Below are 21,200 nucleotides of genomic sequence, written 5' to 3'. Positions count from 1 at the left end.
CAACCGTTTTTTCAAACAAATCGGTTTAGAAAAAACATTCTAAGCTAGCAATATTTGATCGTTGGACTAAAGCAATACTTGGTACTTTGCAGGGTAAGGACTTGTATCATCCTCTTTATCCTCCAACAGTCCAATAACATACACAGAAAAAATACAAATCTTGCAGCAATGAACATTTTCATATTACAATGTTAGATATTTTTTATAATTTTCCCTTTTTTTCTTTTGAATTTTCCAGTATTATTGCTACATTCTCGAGGATGATGTGTTTTTGAACGTATAATTGTTGAAAAAGAAAAAGGTAAGCAATCGCTGGACTTTTTTTCTCATTTTGTTTTTGTATACTAACTCGCTCATATGATGAATTTTGAATCAGTTATCCCTGGCATAAACATAATGCTGAAGATTTTTACGTTACTGAAGCCCTTTCTCGTATATGCTAGTCTCTCGCGCGTGCACCTTCGTTCTGTGGTACTACAAATTTATCTTTCTTTTATTGCAGATTGATGCCAAATGCAGTCAGTTCTTTGCATTTTACTTCAGTCGTTTAGAAAATTTAGGTATGTATTTAAACATATTTGTAACCATAAAAAACTGCACTATTTCTTGATGATTTTTTCTGTACCGCCCCAGTCTGAATTAGTATGTAGATTGGTATTTTAACTGAATTTTGATTAAACAGTCGTCGTGGAACTCTGTTGTGATAAACGTATGCTAATTTTTTGTTCGTCTTCTTTCAGAGAGCAGTTTTGAAGGTCCGAAGAAACATCAGCTAACGCCAGATAATAACTGTAGATAATGGTAAGTTTCAATTGTTTTATTTTGTTTCACGCTTAATAATCAACTAGAAATTATGATGTTTCCTTTGAATTACCGCCCCAGTCCGAAATGTGTATGTGGATTGGTATTTTAACTGAATTGTCAATAAATTAACCGTATTATGATGCAAGTGGTTATGACAAACTTGTACTAACTTTGATATTTTGTTCGTCTCCTTTCAGGTAACGGGTTTGCACGTTTGATAAAAGATCTGCTAATAAGTGACATGAAATTATAAATAGTGGTAAGTTTCAATGTTGATCGATATTATTCTCTGCGATGAAGATTTAATTAAACATTGTGATGTTTCCTTTGAATTACCGCCCCAGTCCGAAATGTATATGTGGATTGGTATTTTAACTGAATTTTGATTAAACACCATCGATATGATGAAGCTGGTTCTGATGATAAACGTATATTTATTTAGATTTTTGTTCGTCTCCTTCCAGGCAACGATATCTAACGCATTTTGTTAACGTTTGCTGACTCTGTAAGGTAAGCATAAATCCTTTCGCAAAGTTCCACATTCTATTTAACCCCAAACAAATACTCTTTCATGATGAGTTATGCACTTAACATAATACAATGTTGAAAAACACATTTATTTCGATTGGTCTTACTGAAGAAAGCATGCCTTAACATTGATTGCTGCTTAATAATTGTAATTAGGTTTTTCGTATTTTAATTTCAAGTTTCAATTAATGTTTTTTTTACAGACGCATCCATCCCACATAATCTTGCATCTCTTTGAGATTCAGTGAGCAGTATTAGCGGTTTTGTGAAAGCAATGTAAGTATCGCAAACATCTCGACTTTTCTCTGTCCTTACTAATTCGAAATAGATAAAAATTCGTCTATTTTGTTTCGCTTAAGGACTAGATTATACTACCTTACTTATCCTGTTTATTCAGTTACTTTATCGATACTCTATAAACGTGGAAACGTTCTGTGACATTATGTTTCATGCGTGTACCAGAAGAGCCACCGCAATGCTAAAGAAACAAGATTAACATAGATCTTTTTCGTTCTCTTTTTCCCCTCAGTTGGTGTCCGACACAAGTGGTGAACAATAGCAATAAGGAGGAGATACACACATCCACGCGTTCCCTTTCCCTGTGGTAAGTTTCGGCATGTTATTTTTTAAATCATTGTCCATGCAATTTCATCGCTTCTGTCTTCTTGTACCCTCGGTGTGTAATCCATTAAAATCTGTTCATCGCCGTTTTATCAAAGAAGAAGACTATAGTGACTGAAGAATGCTTCATCCACAGCGGCAGCTGCTCGTGGTTGCGAGTGTACTGACCTGTTGTCAGCAAAGTAGCATTCACAGGTTTTTTTTTCTATAGATCTTCTTCGATTTCAAAACTATTTTCATTTAAAGACAACTTTAATGAATAAAATTGTATTTTTTTTCCCTGTTTTGTTTCAGAAATTGCTTAAACTAATAAAAATGCCCGAAAGTGTAGCGCGAGTTCGCGTTACGTCGCTGGATTGATGGTGGAAGAAAATCAACGAATCAAGGTAAAATGATTTTAATATTGGGTTCATTCTATCTTTTTGTCGTGCTTTGCTTATTGTTTTCTGTTGCCGTCCTTCGCTTTACTCTCTTATCGTTAGATAGGACGATAGGAGCGATAAATAGGGACGAAAATTGAAGTAAGCGTTCTCTGTGAGCATCACTCACGTGCTTTCCTTTCTGTTGTTTGCATACGTGCGTGTAAATGTCCTCCATTTGTAGTTTTACTGTGGTGTTGGCTTCTTAGAACGGTGTACACGGTGTGGTAACAGTAGTGTAGAAGCAGTAGTAGTTGTAGTAATAGTATTATTAATTGTAACTTGTTTATCCAAATTTCTGTGAAAAAATTCCATTCCTGATGAAAATATACATTATTTATTCAACAGATTTAAACGGGACTCCTGACGGAACATCCAAACCACTGGATTTACTGATCTGTAATGCCCAAGGTGAGTTTTTTTTGTCGCATTTTAATATTTGTTTCTTGTTCATAAAAGTAATCAACTTGCAATGATGTTTTATAATAATATACGCACGATGTCCTACCATTTTCTGAGGACATATCAAGTTATTCGGACTTGCCCTATCTGATGATGAATTTTTTGTTGCTTAAATCAATTTCAAAACTAAATATGGAGCTGAATTTCTCATGATTTTGGTTTTGTCTTTCATTTTCTTTCCAATTCCACCTTAGACCGGAAGAGAGCGATATGATGCTGGCCTTCATATTTGCCGCTAAGTTCCTTTGCAATTAAAGGAGCAAATCATCCGTCTTCGAAGTAATCAAGGTAAGATTTTAATTCAAACTTGAGATGAAACAGTAAGAATTTGCGTCCCGATTTCCAGTCAGTCATTTATGCCCCAAAATCCTTGGCTAAGTGATCTCCATTACAGTGGACAAGAACAAAAGGTATCGAGATCAAAAAAAGGTTTCTGTTTCTTGGCAATATGTGTTTGACACGTCAAGAATATTTCTTTGTACCGACAAAATATATGTACATGTATGATTGTATTAGTTTAAAAGTTTGAAATTCGTTATTTTTTTCTAATATTATGTTATTTTCATTTCTAATTTAGATTGTAAAACACGGAGATTCTTTGTTGGTGCGCTACAATCTCAGTAGGACTGCGATGTCTAGCTCGTCATTGTTTAAATAAAAAAAGGTAAGTTTAAGCACTATCTTTCGATACTTTTTGTTTCCCACCTGGTCGTCCTGACTAGAGCCTTGCGTTTGGATCATCAAGCGGATGGTCTCGAGATGGACAATAGTACGGAGATTTGGTACACATATTGTTGGCAATGGAATGCACGTTTGCCATAGCCTTTCCATGTATCCAAAGCACATTTCAATTGCTTATCAAGGTAGTTTTGTAATGTAACTCCATTCTACGATACTAATGTAATTTGTATGAAATTGGCTTACTTCCAGAAAACTTCGTGGACCAACAATTCAATTGGGGGATTCTTCAAGAGTTTCTACATAAAAGGTAAGCATTGCCGTTTGGTGTATCGATGTGAAATCGAAACAGCATTCTTTATAGAGAGATGCTTCAACGATCGATTTCGATTCCATCATTGTATATTTTCTTTGCCAATGATGATTTGTAATCATTTAACTCTTACCTACATTGTCTGATTAGAACAGTGACAGAATAGAATTACTGAACCGTTTCCAAAATTAACAACATTTTCATAAATCATTGTAAAACTGTTTCTAAACTCGTCTTTCGCATGTTCGTATTTTATTTACAGATGCAAATAGCCGAACAACGGATCTGTTGCTGGATTGTTTCAATATCTTAGATAGGTAAATCAGAATATTTTAACTCACCAAAACAATAGCGAAGAGTAAAAGTTATTTTATTTGATGATAAACAAGAGCATGGTTTCGCAAAAAATATTCAGAATGAGATATCATTATCATCGTTGATTAGACACTCTTGGCTGGCTGATATATTTCATTTTTCTTACAAAAAATTAAGCAACCTTTCCTTAACCGTGTGTATTCATACTTTTCTCGTTTTCTTTCCTTCAGGAATCAGCTGAGCTGCAGGTAGTTTACAGGTAAGTAATCTTCTCCAATGCATCTCCAAACCGTACAAAAAAAAGGTGGTTCTTCTGGAGCGAACTTCGTATGTGTTGTGAATTTTTGAAATGAATAAAAGATATACGTTTGAAGAAAATGAAATATTACAATCTGGTCTATTTACCTGTTTTAACCATCCGAAACAAGAAGACGTACGCTTCAGTTGTCGTTCGGGACTGTGCTGAATCGGAAGTATGGCGGTTAGGCTAGCCTTGTTTCATCGACTGTACGTCTGGCATCTGACATCAAAGATGTGGGAGACTTGTTAATGGACAGTGTCAGTAGTGGTCAGCCTGGACAGCCTTTAGGGAATGGCCCAAGTCGATACTTTTTCCTCTTTAGCCCATTTTCTTTCGTGCGTTTCTCGATATCCATCCCAAAGCATAATGCGAGCAGTCATTGCACACTTCCAACGCATGTCATCATCTCTATGTAAGAATCTTAAATTATTTAAAACAACCGATACTAAGCTCACATACCGTTTCGAGATAAAACGCCCAAGGAGAAACTTCCTTTCGATTTTTTTATTTGTACTATGAAGTAGTAGTAGTAGGTATAAAAGACAATAGAAAAAGAGCAATGTGATAAAACGCCCTGTCCTATAGGATTTTTCGGGGGGAGGGGGGGGGGGGGAGGCGCTTTTTTGTTTCTTGGTGGCATTTTGTGAAGAGGTATGGTCCGGAGCTTTCGTGGACTAAGGACAAAATAGAAAATGGACGAGGCAATGCGCCGATCTTTGTTGTTGTTCTACTTGTTGCAGTATAAGAAATCGACTGGCGCGCATCAAATTGCTGATGTGGGACAGGCGAGCGTTGAGTGTTTGTGTATCGAAAATGTTAAAGCTCCTGCAGATCAATAATTCGGGTTGTATCAGTCGTAAAAGCTCTACTACTATCTACTGCCGAGTGTTTGTTGGGTAAATCTGGATGAAGAGACGTACCAGCGTATATTTTCAGAATCAAGAATTAACTATTCCGTTCATTGTCGAAGCAATATACTTGTAACGCATTAGTCTATGGATACTTAAGGGCAAATTAAATACTAGGATTAAGTGTAACTAACCTACAAAGGAACATAAAGGGGGGAAGGAAGCATCAATCTATGCGGGTGGCTAGCAAGAGAAGAAATTCGCGATCTGTCGTGTGTACGTCATACATGTGCTTTTTTTCATTCAGTTGGAACTCACGCATCATTCGGAATCCATAAACCGATCCCGTTCCGATTACCATCTCATAAAACCATCTCCGGATGCAGGATCTCTCTCTCTCTCTCTCTCTCTCTCTCTCTCTCTACACACACAATATAATGTCAGTCTTGATTTTTCTTTCTATCCTCACTATCACTTCATTGCGAGTGAAATTAACTAGCCCTCTGATGTACGTACACACAACAGCGAATGCTCTTGCTCATGCTGCTAAAACAAAGGAAGGCTTTTGCTAAGGACCCAAATTTCACAACACACTGTGGAGGTTGGGGCGTGGAATAGGACTAACTTAAATTACACATTTTTTCTACTATACTAGTGCACAAAACCAGAAATATTGAACTCAACTTGAACAAAGGATGAATGAGGAACAATAAAACTACTTTTTCATCTCCCCTCTTCTTGGAGTACTTTTTGTGTGCAGTATTGTTCGGGATGACGATGTGTTTAGCGCGCAGTTAGGTTATCTTGTCCGGTTACTTGTGTTACAATTACATTACTCTCTCCCTTCCCTTGCGTAACGGCGACACTTTTCTGTTAATGTTTGCCTCATTTTATTAGTTTAATTAGCGTCTCTCTTTTTGCATATTTCTCCGTTGCTTTCTTTTTCGCTTATCATATACATCTCTGTTTTTCTTCTCTTTAATCATAATTAATCGATCGTTTTTTCACTTGTTGTGTTCCCTTTTCGTCCTAATTTCGGTTTGCATTCATTTCTTTTTCCTATAAATTTTTCTAGCAAGTTGGAATCATCCTTCCCGCCGGCTTCATTACTTTTCGCTATACTTACTATATTTCCCCTATTATTTATAAATATGCGTTTTTTTTTTTACTCTTAATCTCAAACCTTTAATTTCATCTAAAACTTGTTCATAGCCGTGTCGTTCTATTGTAGCAGCTAAAGAGAAAGAGAGAAAGAAAGTAAGCCGATGAAAAAAAGAGGAGTAAATATGGAAACAAAAGGAAAAACGAAAAGAGAAAACAGATGAGAAAAACGAGACTCGTTGTAGCTTTTTTTTTACGGGGGGAAGATGCACCACCACGTACTTGTTTTTTACAGGTGGACGTAAAGGAGAGCATAATGGTTTTGGATTCAATATAATATTGAGGTGTGATGAAGAGATGAACAGAGAAGAGCTGTCGAAGGTGGTGGTGGTTTTGGTGGTAGTAGTAGTACTAGTAGTAGTAGTAGTAGAGGGACGAGCAGAGGAGCAAAACCTAGCTGGTGTGGCGGCTAAAGGGAACTAAAGAAAGAAGGGATCGATAGATAATAGAATACACAAAAGGAGAGAAAGAGAGAGAAAGTAAAGTATAGTAAACGATCATGTATTATAAACAACATAGAGTTGTTACTTTTACTTAGGTACACGGCCACACACATCTATAGAACACAAAGGCAGGAGTATCAACACACAGAAAATACATCGGTTTTACTCAAACTGGGGTTGGGAAAACTATAAACTAGGTGGATCTGATAACACATCAAACACATAGCACTACAAAATAGCCTTCAGTTACGCGCCTAAGTAGCCGAGTATACTAACGAAAGCGTAGTGTATAGGTAGTAGTAGAACAAGGTCTCCTACACATACATGGGGGAGCGCAATATGGACATGTCAAATGATATGATACAGCCAATGCACGGGAATAGTACGTTGAGGCGCCCGGAAGCCATGCGTGTGTGTACTAAGTGACTAATGTTACAGGGTTTCGGTACATATTGCAATTTTGCCGTACAGGCGAGGGGAGCTTTTCAACGCATCATTATATGGATCGAAACCCTGTAAGCCTGCGAGCAGAGATACGTTTGTCTAAACCTTTATCCAAGAAAAAGAGAGCATTATTTTTAATACTAAAATGTCCACAAAACTACACACTAACGCTCGTTTTACTTCCTTTGCATACCGCAGCACTATATGCATGTGTGTGTGTGCGCGCGCTTGTGTGTGTGTGTGTGTGTGTGTGTGTGTGTGTGTGTGTGACTGTACGCGACGATGATATGGCTGAATGTTCTACAGTAAAAGAACCATATATTCTCATAGTTGAAACACAGACCGTTTATTGCTTATTGCATTCTTCGTGTGTGTGTGTATGTGTGTGTATGTGCGTATAGACTTGTTCATGATATATCTGTAGTAGCTCGAAGGTGTGTTAGATCAAGAATGGATTTGGGATTCGGGTTTGTACTTGTGATATTCCTCTCTACTAACGCGCGCAGTTCCTATTCCTACTAAAAGTGTTCCCTCTTATACTATTTTCTGCTTGATGTTTAGTAAATGTTGTTTTACGTGTGTTTGTGTTAAATGCTAAACGGTACACTATTCTCTTACCTCATTAAAATACTGAAGTTTTTAACAACGGTGCGCGCGCTATTCTCTCTAACCGATCCGAACCCTAGATCGCAAGCAAAATTGACTAGAATTGTTTGTTGTAAGATTAAAGTAGGAAGTTTTGGTAATGTTGTGGTTCTCATGAGACACTCACACTTACTGTTCTAATGTTCTCACTCTCTTGTATGTACAGGCGTATTGGGGTTTTGTTTTTGCTGTTCTCTCCTGCTGCAATATTTTGCATGATGATGAAACCACCATTTTCTTCCTAATGCTAGGTTGGTCTTACGATACGGATGTAGTAATCAGTGGGGATGCTTGGTCTTTTGTCTGCTGCGTTGTGTCCTGCCTAATCTCTGCAAGCATCAGTTAGGCTGAAGACAGTATGGTACTCGCTATTCTGCTTAACACTAGATATTTTTTTCTGGTTTTGCTACATCGCTCCCTCACTGACTGATCCGCTCCCTCACACTCTGATTCTCTGGTTCGGTTTTAGGACACAACACAAAATGCTGATGTCTTAAAAAGGCACCAATCAAGAAGGAAAATTAGGCACAATCGGGAGCGGTAAACAATCCTAGCGGGAAAAAAAGCTATAACTTATCACAAACAGTAAAACAAAACATCCACAGACCATAGATAGGACATAGAAAGAAGTATGACACTCGCACGCACAATTACAATCAAGAAAAAATTTAAATTAATCGAAACACAATTCAAGTGTGTGTGTGTGTTTGTTGTACATTGACCAAAGATAGGCAGAAGAGAAAGGAAAACGAAAAAAAAAAAACAGGAACAACGAGTAAACACAAACACCAGGCTAGTAGTAATCGTACACATCCTTGCGCAACAGCTGCATATAGATGTCTCTACCGTACCTTTCCAGCAGCCGTCGCTTCAGTTCCGGCGGATACGTCACGTAGATGTAATGTTCGCTCTGTCCCAGCTCACCAAAGTCGCCGCTCCCTCCGCCGGCTGCTATGGCGGATCCGCCGCCACCCACCACCGCCGAGGACACTCCATCACTGCCGGCCGGTCCAATCATACGAGCGGCGCCGCCAGCGGAACCTGCCGCATAGCCGTAACCGTCGTCGGCCGTAGTGTAGAGCATACCGGACGATCCACCAGCACCGGGTCCGGGTGAGGCGTGTATCTGTGGCGTATGTTGAATGTCGTTACCGCTCGTCCCCGCGCCGAGATTGTTGAGGCTGGCGGCTGAATGTCCACCGTCCTGCAACCGGTAGATGCCGGAACCCCCCGTACCCGGTTGTAGATAGTGTCGGCCGTGGTGCAGATGATGGCCACCGGTACTACCTCCGCCGCCGTGTGCTGTGGCGCTCGTCAGCTGGCTGCTAGCCGCGGGACTGAAATCTTCACTGCTGCGCTCGCCATTTCGTTTCGAGGAGTAGTAGGAAGGGTTCGGAGCCGAGTTTTACCAGAGGGATAGGGGAGCGAGGGGAGAGCACATTGATGATAAAAAAAACGGAAGAAAGGAGCAAGATCGGCACATACACACGCAGAAGAAAACAGGGATAAAAGAACATGGATAAACAGAGATGTATGGTGAGAGAGTAGAAAAAGGGAGATAAAATGGAAGAAATAGAGATACATCAGGGAAACCAGTAAACACAGGAGTAGAGGCGTAGTATAGTGCAGCGATTAGCATTAGTGCAGTAGCGTTGAATACATGCACTCAATGATCGTGAAATGAATAGATGAGTGCGTCTCAGGATAAAGCAACAGAAGAAAAGATTTTTAAGTTAAATAAGATGATGAAATGGTAAGCAGCGGCAGGAAGAGTGATCACAAACTGATTCAATGATAACAAGCAGGTGTGAATGAATAGGTCGGAGAGCGGAGGTTCGTACGCTACAATTTTACTACGGTGAGTCTAGAGTATGCATTAAACAAAATGGACTAATTAACAATTGCCCTTGCCGCTTGGTAGTCACCAATATCAGTGTTGAACCAATGAAATTGAATTCTAGTAAAAACTGTCAAACAGCAACGCTGGAAGTTATGCTCGTTCTATCAACTCCATCTTCGAATGAAGAAAATGGAGATCGTGATAACTTTATGGCCGTAGACCAAGGAAGAATAAGTTATTGTATGGTATCAGTCACAGACCAGGAATAATCCTGGAAGAGCAGCAACTTCTCCAGGTCTCTTTTGACTTCTATATCAAGTTCCCGCAGGAGGTCATCCTGTCGGGACTTGTGACCAAAGCAGATGTGTTCAGTTTAAAGGATATCTGTTGGAGATTTTAAGCTTCGTCATGAGACATTTGGCGGGAAAGATTTTAAACTAGAAGCGGCTAAAGAACATCAGTACCTTCAACTTCATACCCAATTATTCCATTTGTCGTTAATGCATACGTTTACTACAGCGCTACATGATCCAGGGGATTGGCCCCACTAAACCATACTCACTCGAACAGTATCCAGATGATGTAGTAACACAGGCATACGCCCATCGAAAGCACCATTACGAGCACGAAGACAAGACCCCAAGGGAATGGCCGTTGCTCTAGCGGACCATCCTCCCAGTACCGGTCGCAGGTCAGATACCAGCAGATAGCCCGGTTCAGTTCCTCCTCCATGTTGCGGAAGTCCTCGATCGATAGCTGCACCAGCAGGCCAACGATACAGTCACGCACCAGCACCTCGCAGCGTGTTTTCAGCTGACCGATCTCGTCCGCATTGCAGTTCGCCTTCATGCGCTGCATCTCCGACAGGCGCTGCTGCTTTCGATCTACCGGCGGTAGTGAGGAATCGACCAGATTCTGCTCACACTGAGACGTTGCATTGCTATCGTTTTCCGACTCCTCTTCCTCCTCATCCTCGTCATCTTCATCCTCATCCTCATCGTCTTCATCATCGTCGTCGTCTTCCACCGGACTATCTTTAGCTAGAATGAAAGTGAAGGGGTAGTACTGTTGTTCATGTATGTATCTCTTAGCAGCACAAACCTTCTCTGCCATCTCCGCTTGATTTTGACCCTTTCCTGCTGCTCTTCGCTTTGGTGCCATCATTCTTATCGCAGTTGTCTGCACCCTTTGCATGGTGAAGCATTGACGTCACGCCCTGCTGTTGCTGCGGTTGCCGGCTCCGAAACACATCGTCCCGAATTGTCTGCAGCATCTTCGGTAGCAACGATTTCCTGTATGGTTGGAGAAGCAATTTAGTGGGACAATTTGGGGGACCATCGAACCATCGAACCATCACCTACCTTTCCGGCACCTTCGCTAGATCGCGCGGTCCCGATGTAGTTAGGGCGGTCCGGTATGCCGTCGCTTCACTCCACACCTCGATATCGGTCGTGACGGCGTTCGGATCGCTACCGAACGCAAGCGTCGCGTCCTTCGCGATCAACACCTCACAGCGCATCATGTCGCAGTAGTCCGCCAGACAGACGGCATCTTCCGCCGTGTTGATGTTGGTCCGGTGCCGGTTCTCGAAGTGCATGTCGAGATGCTTCTCCTCGAAGAAGCTTTTGCCACAGAAACCGCACGTCCACTGGCTCGGCCGGTGCTGCTTTTTGGCGCTCTGCTGTGGGCCGAAGATGTCGCGCAGCGGATGAAACGGACATTCGAGCGGTAGCTTGACTTGATATTTTTCTAGTATCGGTAGCCAGCGCGAATGGACGATCTTGCGCACGACGCGCGAACTTTCGCGGGAGCATGATATCTTGAACACACTCGGACCAGGCCATGGTATGATCGAAAGTAAGCAAATAACTATCACCTACGAAAGAGGGCAGAAAGAGAGAGAAAATAGTATCAAGTCAAGGTTTAGTGGAAAATCAAAATGATTTTTGTGTCAGGTAACTGTGCCAGAGTTAAGAACGCCAGCCTTCGAATTCCGATCTAAACTATCCGATACCACGTAGTTGGATAGTCAGTCCTCACAACGGAGGGTCGGTCTAGATGGGATTTGAACCACAGTCCTGCCGTTTGAAGACCAGCACTGCTGTCGCATGCCCTTTACGGATATACGGATACGGTATACGGATGTGTATCCCATAGATGGAATAAAATTTACAACAGATATTCCTTAAAAATTACAAAGTTAGCTCTCGTTTCCGGATAACGATAACTGCCAGTAAATTAAACATTACTCTGAAGATCATGCTTTTTTCATTAAAAAGAAGCAAACTATAAATAAATCGACAATGTAGTCGAGTCTATCTATCAGAACTTTATAAGGCACTGGGCGGCTCCTTCGGTGACGAGACATTATGGATAACGAGCTCGTTTTTTGGACGACAGTGCAGGCAGCACCACCACAATCTGCCCATATTTAACTCGTCACTAGACTTTTGAATATTTGTCCAGTGTCATACGAATGTCTCCACCAATTTGAATTTTTATTTATTACGTATTATGACCTCATTTCGACTGGAACTGGAACCCATACTTAAACAGCTTGATAAGGGAATATCTGTTCAATTAATCTTTGCCATCCTTTGCTTTTGTTTACTAGCATGCTTTTATTCAAGCTAATTCATTAGCTGAAGACACACTTTGTGGCAAAACAAAAGAAGCATTTTAATTACTAAAAAAAGTTATGGCAGGGAATCTCAAGTAAAACAAATTCTATAAAAATGTCTATCGAATAAAAGAAACCCTTATTAAAAAAGTTAAAAAAGAAAACACTTGTTTTGTGTATTATCAAAGGAACGTAAAAGTAGTAATCTAAAGCATAAATCAATTCAACATTCAATTTATTCCGATTATACTGCACCAATCGATAGCAATTCTACATCCATAATATTTCACTTTCACTTTGCAATCAGCACAGTGCACTCGGTCGTCCCTCCTATACGCGAGCACATCTCCCTTCCGCAACGGTCACAGTCGGTAGGAAGTAGCGGAAGTGGTTTCCTCGGTGGTGACACGGCCACTACATAAAAGGTAGTAAGCATCATACCACCCCAAAAGCACAACTGATACAGCATCCTCCAAACCACCAGGAGTGGGCCCGGTAGACGACAATCACGCTTGGATTGATTGCCAGCCGGTGACTGCATAGCCGATAGATGCAACACCTTTCTTTTTTCTCTCTCTCTCCCTTTCTATATGCACTTCGATCACCCACTTCAGGAAAGGCCACTATAGTATTAACTGAGCTCGTATTTTTTGTTTTGTTATGCTTTTTTTTGCAGCCTTGCAGTAGTAGTAGCAGCAAAGTTGATAAGCACACTGGTGGCACCGTTTGCTTCAGCAGCTGTTGTATGACTGGGTCACCGAAGGTTAACCGATCGTGTATAATGCAACGCGTACGCATCGGCGCCGCACACTACGCACCTTGGACAGAATCAAAACGGCGTACGACCGAGTAAACAGGCAACACATTGCAGCCTGTCCGACCGTGACTGAACCGTTGCACTTTCCACGAGGAACTGCGAGACGGGTAGGTTCGCCAAACGCAACCAACCAGCACTTCCTGCGGCACTCTATGATTCCGTGCTGCAACTTATTTCATCAGACCCCGGAAGTCGGGCGTGTTCGTCGGTGGGTAAAAGGTGCGTTAGACTGTGTAAGAGGGCGGCTGAGCATTTGGTGTTTTTCGCAGGAATTCTAATTCTAATACAAAAAAATGTCACCCTGTATGTGTATGTGTGTGTGTGTGCAGATTATAAATCGTGTGGAAGAAGGCCTGGTGCGTGTAGCAGCCGTTGTCGCTTTCGTGCCGATTCCTCTAGATAACATGGTGGGCAGTGTCTAAAGCTATCCCCATTTAATTCTATTTACCCTTCAGCGGGCACCCATTGTAGGGAACGCAGTGGGATCCTTAACAGTTCCGGAAACCTAATGTCTATCATTATGATTGAGCGCGGTTGGATGAATGATTAGGCAAAGGTTCTCATTACCCAAAATGGAGACGCCTGGTGGACCATTAAAACTATTCAAACGATCGCAAGCATTAAGTTACAAGTTTATAAGTTGATGCTAGTAAACATACTAAAATGACCATTAGCTGTACAAGATGCCGAAAAGGAACACCTGATAAATTCAAAACACACAACACACGTACAAGCGATGAGTCTTCTTGAAACGAAAAACATCTGAAATGCGTACCGAATCCTTACCGTTTCCTTTTCCTTGGTCTCCCTCTCCCTTAATGATGGGTGTTTGCTAGCAAAGATGCTATCGGTACTCCGGTTGAGTTGAAGTGTAAAAAATAAGGACCCAGGGCTAGGCTAGCTAGAAGCAGCTAGAGAGAAAGGTATCGGAGCGCCACGCTAGAAGACATAAGCTTCGGTGTGTTATTGCCCATGCTTCCTTCGTCTACTGGCTCGTCGTACCATTTCCATTTTTTATCGTTTTTTGCTCTCAAAAGGGTGACCATTTTTCTTGCCGTGGGGCCAATGTGATGTTTTAGGAGTGGTCGAAATGCCTTCATTTATTTTTTGACACCAATCAAAGGACAGTGTGAAGCAATCGTATGTGTGTAGTACGAATGTACCAAACAGTATAAAGCCGGTAATGGTTGTTCCTTCTGGTGCTCATACTAGTAAGGGAAGAAACTAAACCCTCAAATACCTTCAAACATCAGTAGAGCCTAGGTAGTGGGTTATTAGTGGGAAAACAAATAACAGACCCCATAAGAATAACGTAAGAGGTCTAATTCTTGGCAATTTCCCTTTAACACCTGCACTAAGGGTAAACACCCCGCTGAGTGCCGTACCTTAATGGAAATTTTTAGCTGGGGCTAATGGAAAGGGTCTCCAATTTTTTGTAATTTTTGTGTCAAAATTAAAACGCAACCGAGCACGAAAGCGCCAATGCTAATGAGCTAGTGAGCTATATGCAAACTCAATCATTCAGTCGATTTATTTTGAGGAGCGAACCACACGATGAGGCCCTTATGTGCGACATGTGGTGTTAGAAATTTCCCTCTTCACCAAGTGATTCCTCAACGTCAACCATATTTGCCCTTTTTTCATTGTGTAAATTGTTTGTACAGTAAATACTGTTGAATTGTTTACTTTGAAAAAAGGGATTTGTTTAAATATTTGGAGAGTCGATTGCGCACAAATATGGTGCTTCGCTGATAGTGATAAGATTATAGTTAAAATATTTCAAAAATTTCCTGGCAAAACTGTTAAAGCTTCCCAAACACTGGTGTGAATCAAATCGATCAGTAAGTAACTAGGTCGACTAGTTGGCAGCTGGCACCGCCGCCTGCCAGCTTGATGATCCCTCAATGACCGCATAGTGTACGCCACTCACATACGCCCAATCATTATCTAGTTCTTCGCCGCCTTTTCCCGATAGGGAGGGATGGGGCGCAAATTGTTCACTCACATACACACCGCTTCAGTCTGCTTCAGAATTGCATGTATAATTTATGCAAACATTCAAATTGCTCAGTAAATGCCGCATAAAAAACTCGACGTGTACCTCGCTGCCCCAGAGCCTCTCTCTATCTCTCTCTTACAAGACTTAACAGGTCCCTTTGCTTGAAGTACTTTTGTCGTCGTGTAAGGGGTGAGACATCCGCTCCGGGGAAGGTTCCGGGAGTCAACATCTTGCTAAATGAAGAACGAGACACACGGCAAGACACAGAGGTTCTGAGGTGTGTTTACTCCATCATTTTCTCTCTTTCTGTCGCTCTTGCTATGTAAATGCGATAAGGACGATGTTTGTGCATCATGTGATTTTAAACGTGCTGAACGCACGGTTTTGCTCGTCGCATCAAACACGCTACGAGGAGAAAAAATCCCACGGACGGGAAACGAGCAAAAGTGTTTGCAAAAAAAAAACTCGAATTAATAGTAGGAAGTTCCGCACAGTTTGCTGTGCACCGTGATGTGATTATAGAGCAACGGCAGAGCAATAAAAAAACTGCATTCAAATGCATTAGCAGACGAGCTCCGTCGGGTTGGGTTTGAATCCTTTTTTGTAGTCTCTTTTTATGGGTCGAAGCTTTTAAAGGTGAATTAATTGAAATATTAGAGCAATCATCAGCTACGTGAATAAAGAAAAAAAGAGATGTTAGCGCTAAAGGACCTGCGTTTAAATAGAATTTCACTTTAAAGCAAAGTAAAAAAAAACACATTTTAATGACGTGCTTAGGTAGTAAAAGTTTAATAACAACTTAACATGCACTTGTGGATTGAATAGGATTTTCGAAAAGAAAGCAGTTTTTTATTTTTTTTTTATCATAATTACATTATGATAAGCAAAAATGTTTTTTTTAATCTAACAAAATAAAACCGAAACAATGTAAAACAGAAAAACAAACAAAATAAAATAAAAGTAAATAATATAAACAGGAGAAAATATTTACAATTAAAAAAAAGTAGAGTTGTCATTTTTTGCTTATCAGAATCAGTGGCGAATCAAGATCTTGGGGGGCCCTAGGTGGTGTAGATATTGACGCCCATGTCATATTCAAATGAAAAGACCTGACTGAGGGGGAGAGGGACTTCCTTTTGTGGGAGCCCCTTATCCCCGTATGCGGGACCTCAATACGAGGCCCTTACTACCACTCTACTGCTGCAAAGCTGCTAACGAGGGGCCCTTTTTACTAGGCCCCTTTGTACCAAGCAGTTGTCGGAGCCCAAGGAGACCGTCTAGTCCGCCCACCATTAGATCCGCTACTGATAAGAATATATCAACAAGAATATTCGTAGGATTGTTAGGGACTCGTATCAAATAGCAGGAAAGATTTCATCTCCCGTCTGGATCGTTTTAAACGAAATGATTGAAGTCGAATGACTCAAAGTGTCTATAAACTGACTATTTAACCAATCAATTGTTTCTTTGACCTTCTTAAGATGGAGTGCCAAAGAAGAAGCTTTAGAAGCAGACCATCATTGAACCATCTATCTCCGTGCGGGGGTAGCCACGTAGTTGGATAGCCAGTCCTCACTGCGGGGGAACAGTGCGGATGAAATTTGAACCCCGGTCCTGATGTGTGAAGCCTTTACCACCAGATCGCCCCCAATATCACTCTAATTGTTCCATTTTGTCAATTTCTTTATGCAGGATGCATCATCCGGCGTCATTCGTATGACGTAACTAGGACTCCTGTAGTGCCAAATGTTGAAGAATCTTCCTCTTGAACGCCTCCAATGGAGTTTTATTAGTTTTTAGGGAACGCTCACAACATCACTACAATGTTGTGGAGTCACTTAGAACAGATGACCTATCGCACTATGTACTTTCACACTAAGTATTCCCTTCCTTTTTTTTAGTTTCTATTGATTTTCTTCAAAGTTGGCAAGAAAGCCGATATCCCTTAACGCTTTGCTTCCTTCACCCGGAACACACACACACACACACACACACACACACACACACACACACACACACACACACACACACACACACACACACTCATACATCAACAATATATTATTTAAGTTGGACATCTGACCTAAAAAAAACATCGAACTCCTCCTCTGACGAAACACGCGGAATCTACTTTCACTTTACGGACGGATGATAGGCCGGATCTCTTCCTTTGCAGAAGAGGAAAAGTGTTAGCAAACTTGTCGTTCGCAACCGGAAGGAATGAACCGGAACCGCGGCACCAAAAAAGAAAAAGCCCCAAATATTCGCGCCGCATGACTTCTTAGAGCGGAAAATCAAACACTGCGAATTTCCTGTCCGTTGTGAGCTCGTCGAAACTATTGAAACTACTGTTACCAGCCCGTGGCAGCAGTGGCGTGTGTGTACCTCATAATAATATGGGCAAGAAAATTTCAAATTGTACGGTGCACGGTGGTGGTTTGTTGTGTGTCCGTGCTAGTGGTGCTCTCTTGTGCGCCACAACGTATCTCCGAACATTTGTGGTGGCTGGTGGACGATGACAAGAAATCGATTTTGTGTGTGGTGGCTCAGAAAAACCACCTTATGTACCATCAGGTCGACGGTTGCGTTTTTTTTTGCCGGCTCTGGTGTGGTCCGTCAATCAGGGGGTAGTTCTATTTCTATAAACATAGTACCACTTTTTCCGATTTTCCACTTCCATCCAGCTTAGCGTTAATTTCTGACCAGCTTTTTCTAGGACTCGTTTTAGAAGGTAGTACTTCATAGCAAGCAACCCTGTATACAAAGCAACATGCGTGTGGCTTCGACTGACCGACGGTGTGGTGCGGGTAAAGCTAAAAATAATTCATTTCAAATCAAAACTCTACGCGTGCTCGTGTGCATTGCTGGGGACGCACAGGATATTGGTCCTGTCCTGGCGGACAAACGAGCTTGTGTCCGGAGTTGTCACGAAGAAGGAATAGGAGGCGTAGGGACTATATACAAAATTTACGACCCTTCATGTGCCATCGATCCATTCCCAATTCCGTGACCCCAGAAGCGTGTGTGTGTGTGTGTGCCCTCTGTTGGACGAGAACGCCTCCACTGGGGAACATTGTTGTGTAGGCATCGCTTTTTCGATTCCTAGTGGCTTAGCTTATTAGCCTCAATCCACTAATAAATCTTCCAGTTCCGTCTGGAAACTGTCCGGAAAAAAGGGGCGACCTAATCTCTTTCTCCCTTTTTCCCTGATTTGCGTACGTAGGGGTCGATGGAACACGGGCGAGGACTCGCGGGTATTGTATCGTGGTGTCCGGTCATTCCTTGGCTTCATTTCATATTTTGACCGATGATGTATTTCCGGCGCCAAAAGAGAGAGAAAGAGAGAGAGAGCGAGAAAGAGGCGGGAGGCTTAGTGACAAAATATTTGGCCACCATCCATTTAATGACGAGCCAATTTTTTGGAGCCTAGCTGGTGGATGACAGGAAGCAAGGTTTTATGTCCCTTTTTTGTGTATCTCGGCCACCATCACACTAAATCTCCTTACATTTTATAACTTTTTATGCACTTTGGCAGGAATGTTGGAAACGTAGTTTTTTTGTGTTAATCCTTCTGAACATATCTCTCTCTCTCTCTCTCTCTCTCTCTCTCTCTCTCTCTCTCTCGCTTCGCAACACAGTAAGCATTGACTTTTGCTGCTCATGTTGCTTGGATCAACAATTAGAAAAGTTTTTGGCAGTTGACTACTACTGCCGCTACTTTCCATCCCTTGATACCGGGTGCTGTTACTTGTACACGGGGCTGCTGTAGCCTGCTGAGTTCGATCTATTCAACAGTTTATTACGCACGATGCTTCTTACATCGTTCTCGCCAATGGCGTCGGGGCTACCTGTTAAAGTTTGGCAGCAAAAGTAATAACAAACAAAAGCGAAAGATAAAGCAAGTAGAGCAACAAAAAATCCTTCATAAAATAATGTCGGCCGGTAAAGGACGTTTTCCGGATAAAACGCATTTTCTGATGCCAAAAGATGAGCGAAAGAGATTAAAAAAATACAGGGTTTTTCCTCAACTTTTTCTTTCTTTTTCGCACTCCTTTTACTAAAACGAATGGTGAAAAAACAAGTGAAGTTAATAAGCGAGTACAATATGTGTTGTATGGCTATCCTTTTCTATCGCAAGCGCACGCTTTGGGCAATACATAATGGCGAACTTGGTTGGTGGAGGTGCATGGTGATTATTGATATAGAATTCAATGAATCGGAAACAAGTCTAACTAGAAGCTACGTGTGTATGTGTGTGTGAGTGTGTACGTGCTTTTCATTCCTTTGCCTTACCTCGATGTTAATCGATTTAGTCCACATTCATAATCCTGTCTCATAAATGATTGGGACGAAAGGTGGTGCGAAGTTCGCTGCAGGTGGAGGTTTAAGGATGCTCCTAGTGAATCTCGTGAATCCGCCGTCGGAAGTAGGTCGATAGGGAAGATTTATGCTAAATCCCGGCACAGGCGAATAAAAAAAAAACATCGACTACATAATCGGAATTCACACAGGTTTCTCTTTTTCTAGCACTTGTTTTACACCCCTTTTTTCACACTTCCACCCAATGGAACACACTCCCTAGCATTGATTCACTTGTGAACACATTTTTACTACCCCACTCACGGATATACACTGGGCGGATAGATTCTTCTTTATAGCAGCCGCTCGTATTCACTAATCACACTGTCAAAGGCATTGCGGTCACTTGCACCAAATCAGCCAAAGTAAATTACGGTACAGTGCAGAGTACAGGATATACGACAGGCTAGTAGTAGGTACAGGCTGCTGCAGTATTCCTCCAAAGTTCCATTACCACCACCACCACCAAAGTTAACACACAGTGTTGCAGTACCAGCAACAGTAGTATCCAGCCGGAGCAGCAGCACCGCCAGCAGCCAGCAGCAGGTCGATTATAATGATGTACGATGGTGCAAATGGGGCTTAATGAATGGTATGGTTACAGCGCAAACTTACCATCGATGCCACTGACAGGAGTGTGTCCTTGCGCAGAACGGACCACATTTCCTGCAAAGAAAGCGGCTCCTGTTTTTGACGTTCTGGGTTTGCTGCTGCTGTGGGCGGTTGATAAATTACGAAACGGTACAAACACGAATGTTTCGTGGATTGCTAGATTGCTATTACACGGTGCTATAATAGATTGCTATTACGAAGGTGACATCTTGAAGGTGAAAATGTTGGAAGAACCTCTCTGAATCTGAGATCCGAATTGATGGCGAACGTTTTACAATTCCTTCTACAAATATCCAAAGTTGGATCTTTTCCTTCTTGACTTAATGATCTACTAGGTCATGTCGGCAATCCAATGGCTTACAAGTCTTGTTCTTACCCCGTAGTTGCATCCAACGGTCTGGATGGGATTGAGTTCTGGTCCTACCATGCGAAGACCGGCGCCGATGACTGCGACCGTCGGACCGCTCTCTGGATCTAGATTTCCTAATTTTTCGACCAAGACATTTCCCTGGTCTGAATTTTGTACTTAACTATTGTTTTGTTTTTCATGAAGGTTTTTCATAAATTGATAAACTAGGTTTTCTTCAAACACATCGCAAACATTGATATTCTATAAATTCGATATCTTGGGTATCAAATTATGGGTTACCCCTTTACGAACATCAATGTTATAAAAAAAATCCTGGAAATTTTCATGATGATCCAGCTTCATTAGCTCCAAAAGTTCCTGTTTTGGTCACAGGTCTTCTGGTGCGACCTCTTTTAGGAAGTTTTTGATAAGTCGGCATAAAAAATTGTGAATAAATTCTGGATCATCCTTTTGTGTACTTGCTCTGTACAAACTCGAGAAGTGTGTCGTGTCCAGGTTTCTTGACTTGATATATCCGTATTGGATCGTCGGTTCTGCTTACAGGGAAACGGTAAGCCCAATTGCCTCGAGTATTGTTAATATTACATTACAAACTTCTTCA

General features: G+C 41.5%; 3 protein-coding genes across 6 annotated transcripts in view; 2 read left to right on the top strand and 1 right to left on the bottom strand.

Moving 5' to 3' along the window:
- Nucleotides 1–21,200, top strand: part of LOC126565322 (40S ribosomal protein S5) — a 326,252-nt gene that overhangs the window by 3,445 nt on the left and 301,607 nt on the right. The gene's annotated exons all lie outside the window — the stretch shown is intronic.
- LOC126564152 (protein PALS2) overlaps nt 1–21,200 on the top strand; it is a 536,462-nt gene that overhangs the window by 466,450 nt on the left and 48,812 nt on the right. The gene's annotated exons all lie outside the window — the stretch shown is intronic.
- On the bottom strand, nt 8,776–19,625 carry LOC126565849 (uncharacterized). Its single transcript, XM_050223058.1, has 5 exons — nt 19,552–19,625; nt 11,184–11,698; nt 10,924–11,114; nt 10,385–10,862; nt 8,776–9,334 (listed from the first exon to the last, which is right to left on the bottom strand). The coding sequence occupies exons 1-5, from the start codon at nt 19,576–19,578 to the stop codon at nt 8,776–8,778; spliced, it is 1,770 nt and encodes a 589-aa protein (XP_050079015.1). The 5' UTR covers nt 19,579–19,625.

This window comes from Anopheles maculipalpis, chromosome 3RL (assembly GCF_943734695.1).
Source record: "Anopheles maculipalpis chromosome 3RL, idAnoMacuDA_375_x, whole genome shotgun sequence".
NCBI lineage: Eukaryota > Metazoa > Arthropoda > Insecta > Diptera > Culicidae > Anopheles > Anopheles maculipalpis.
This window is presented reverse-complemented; position numbering and strand designations above follow the sequence as displayed.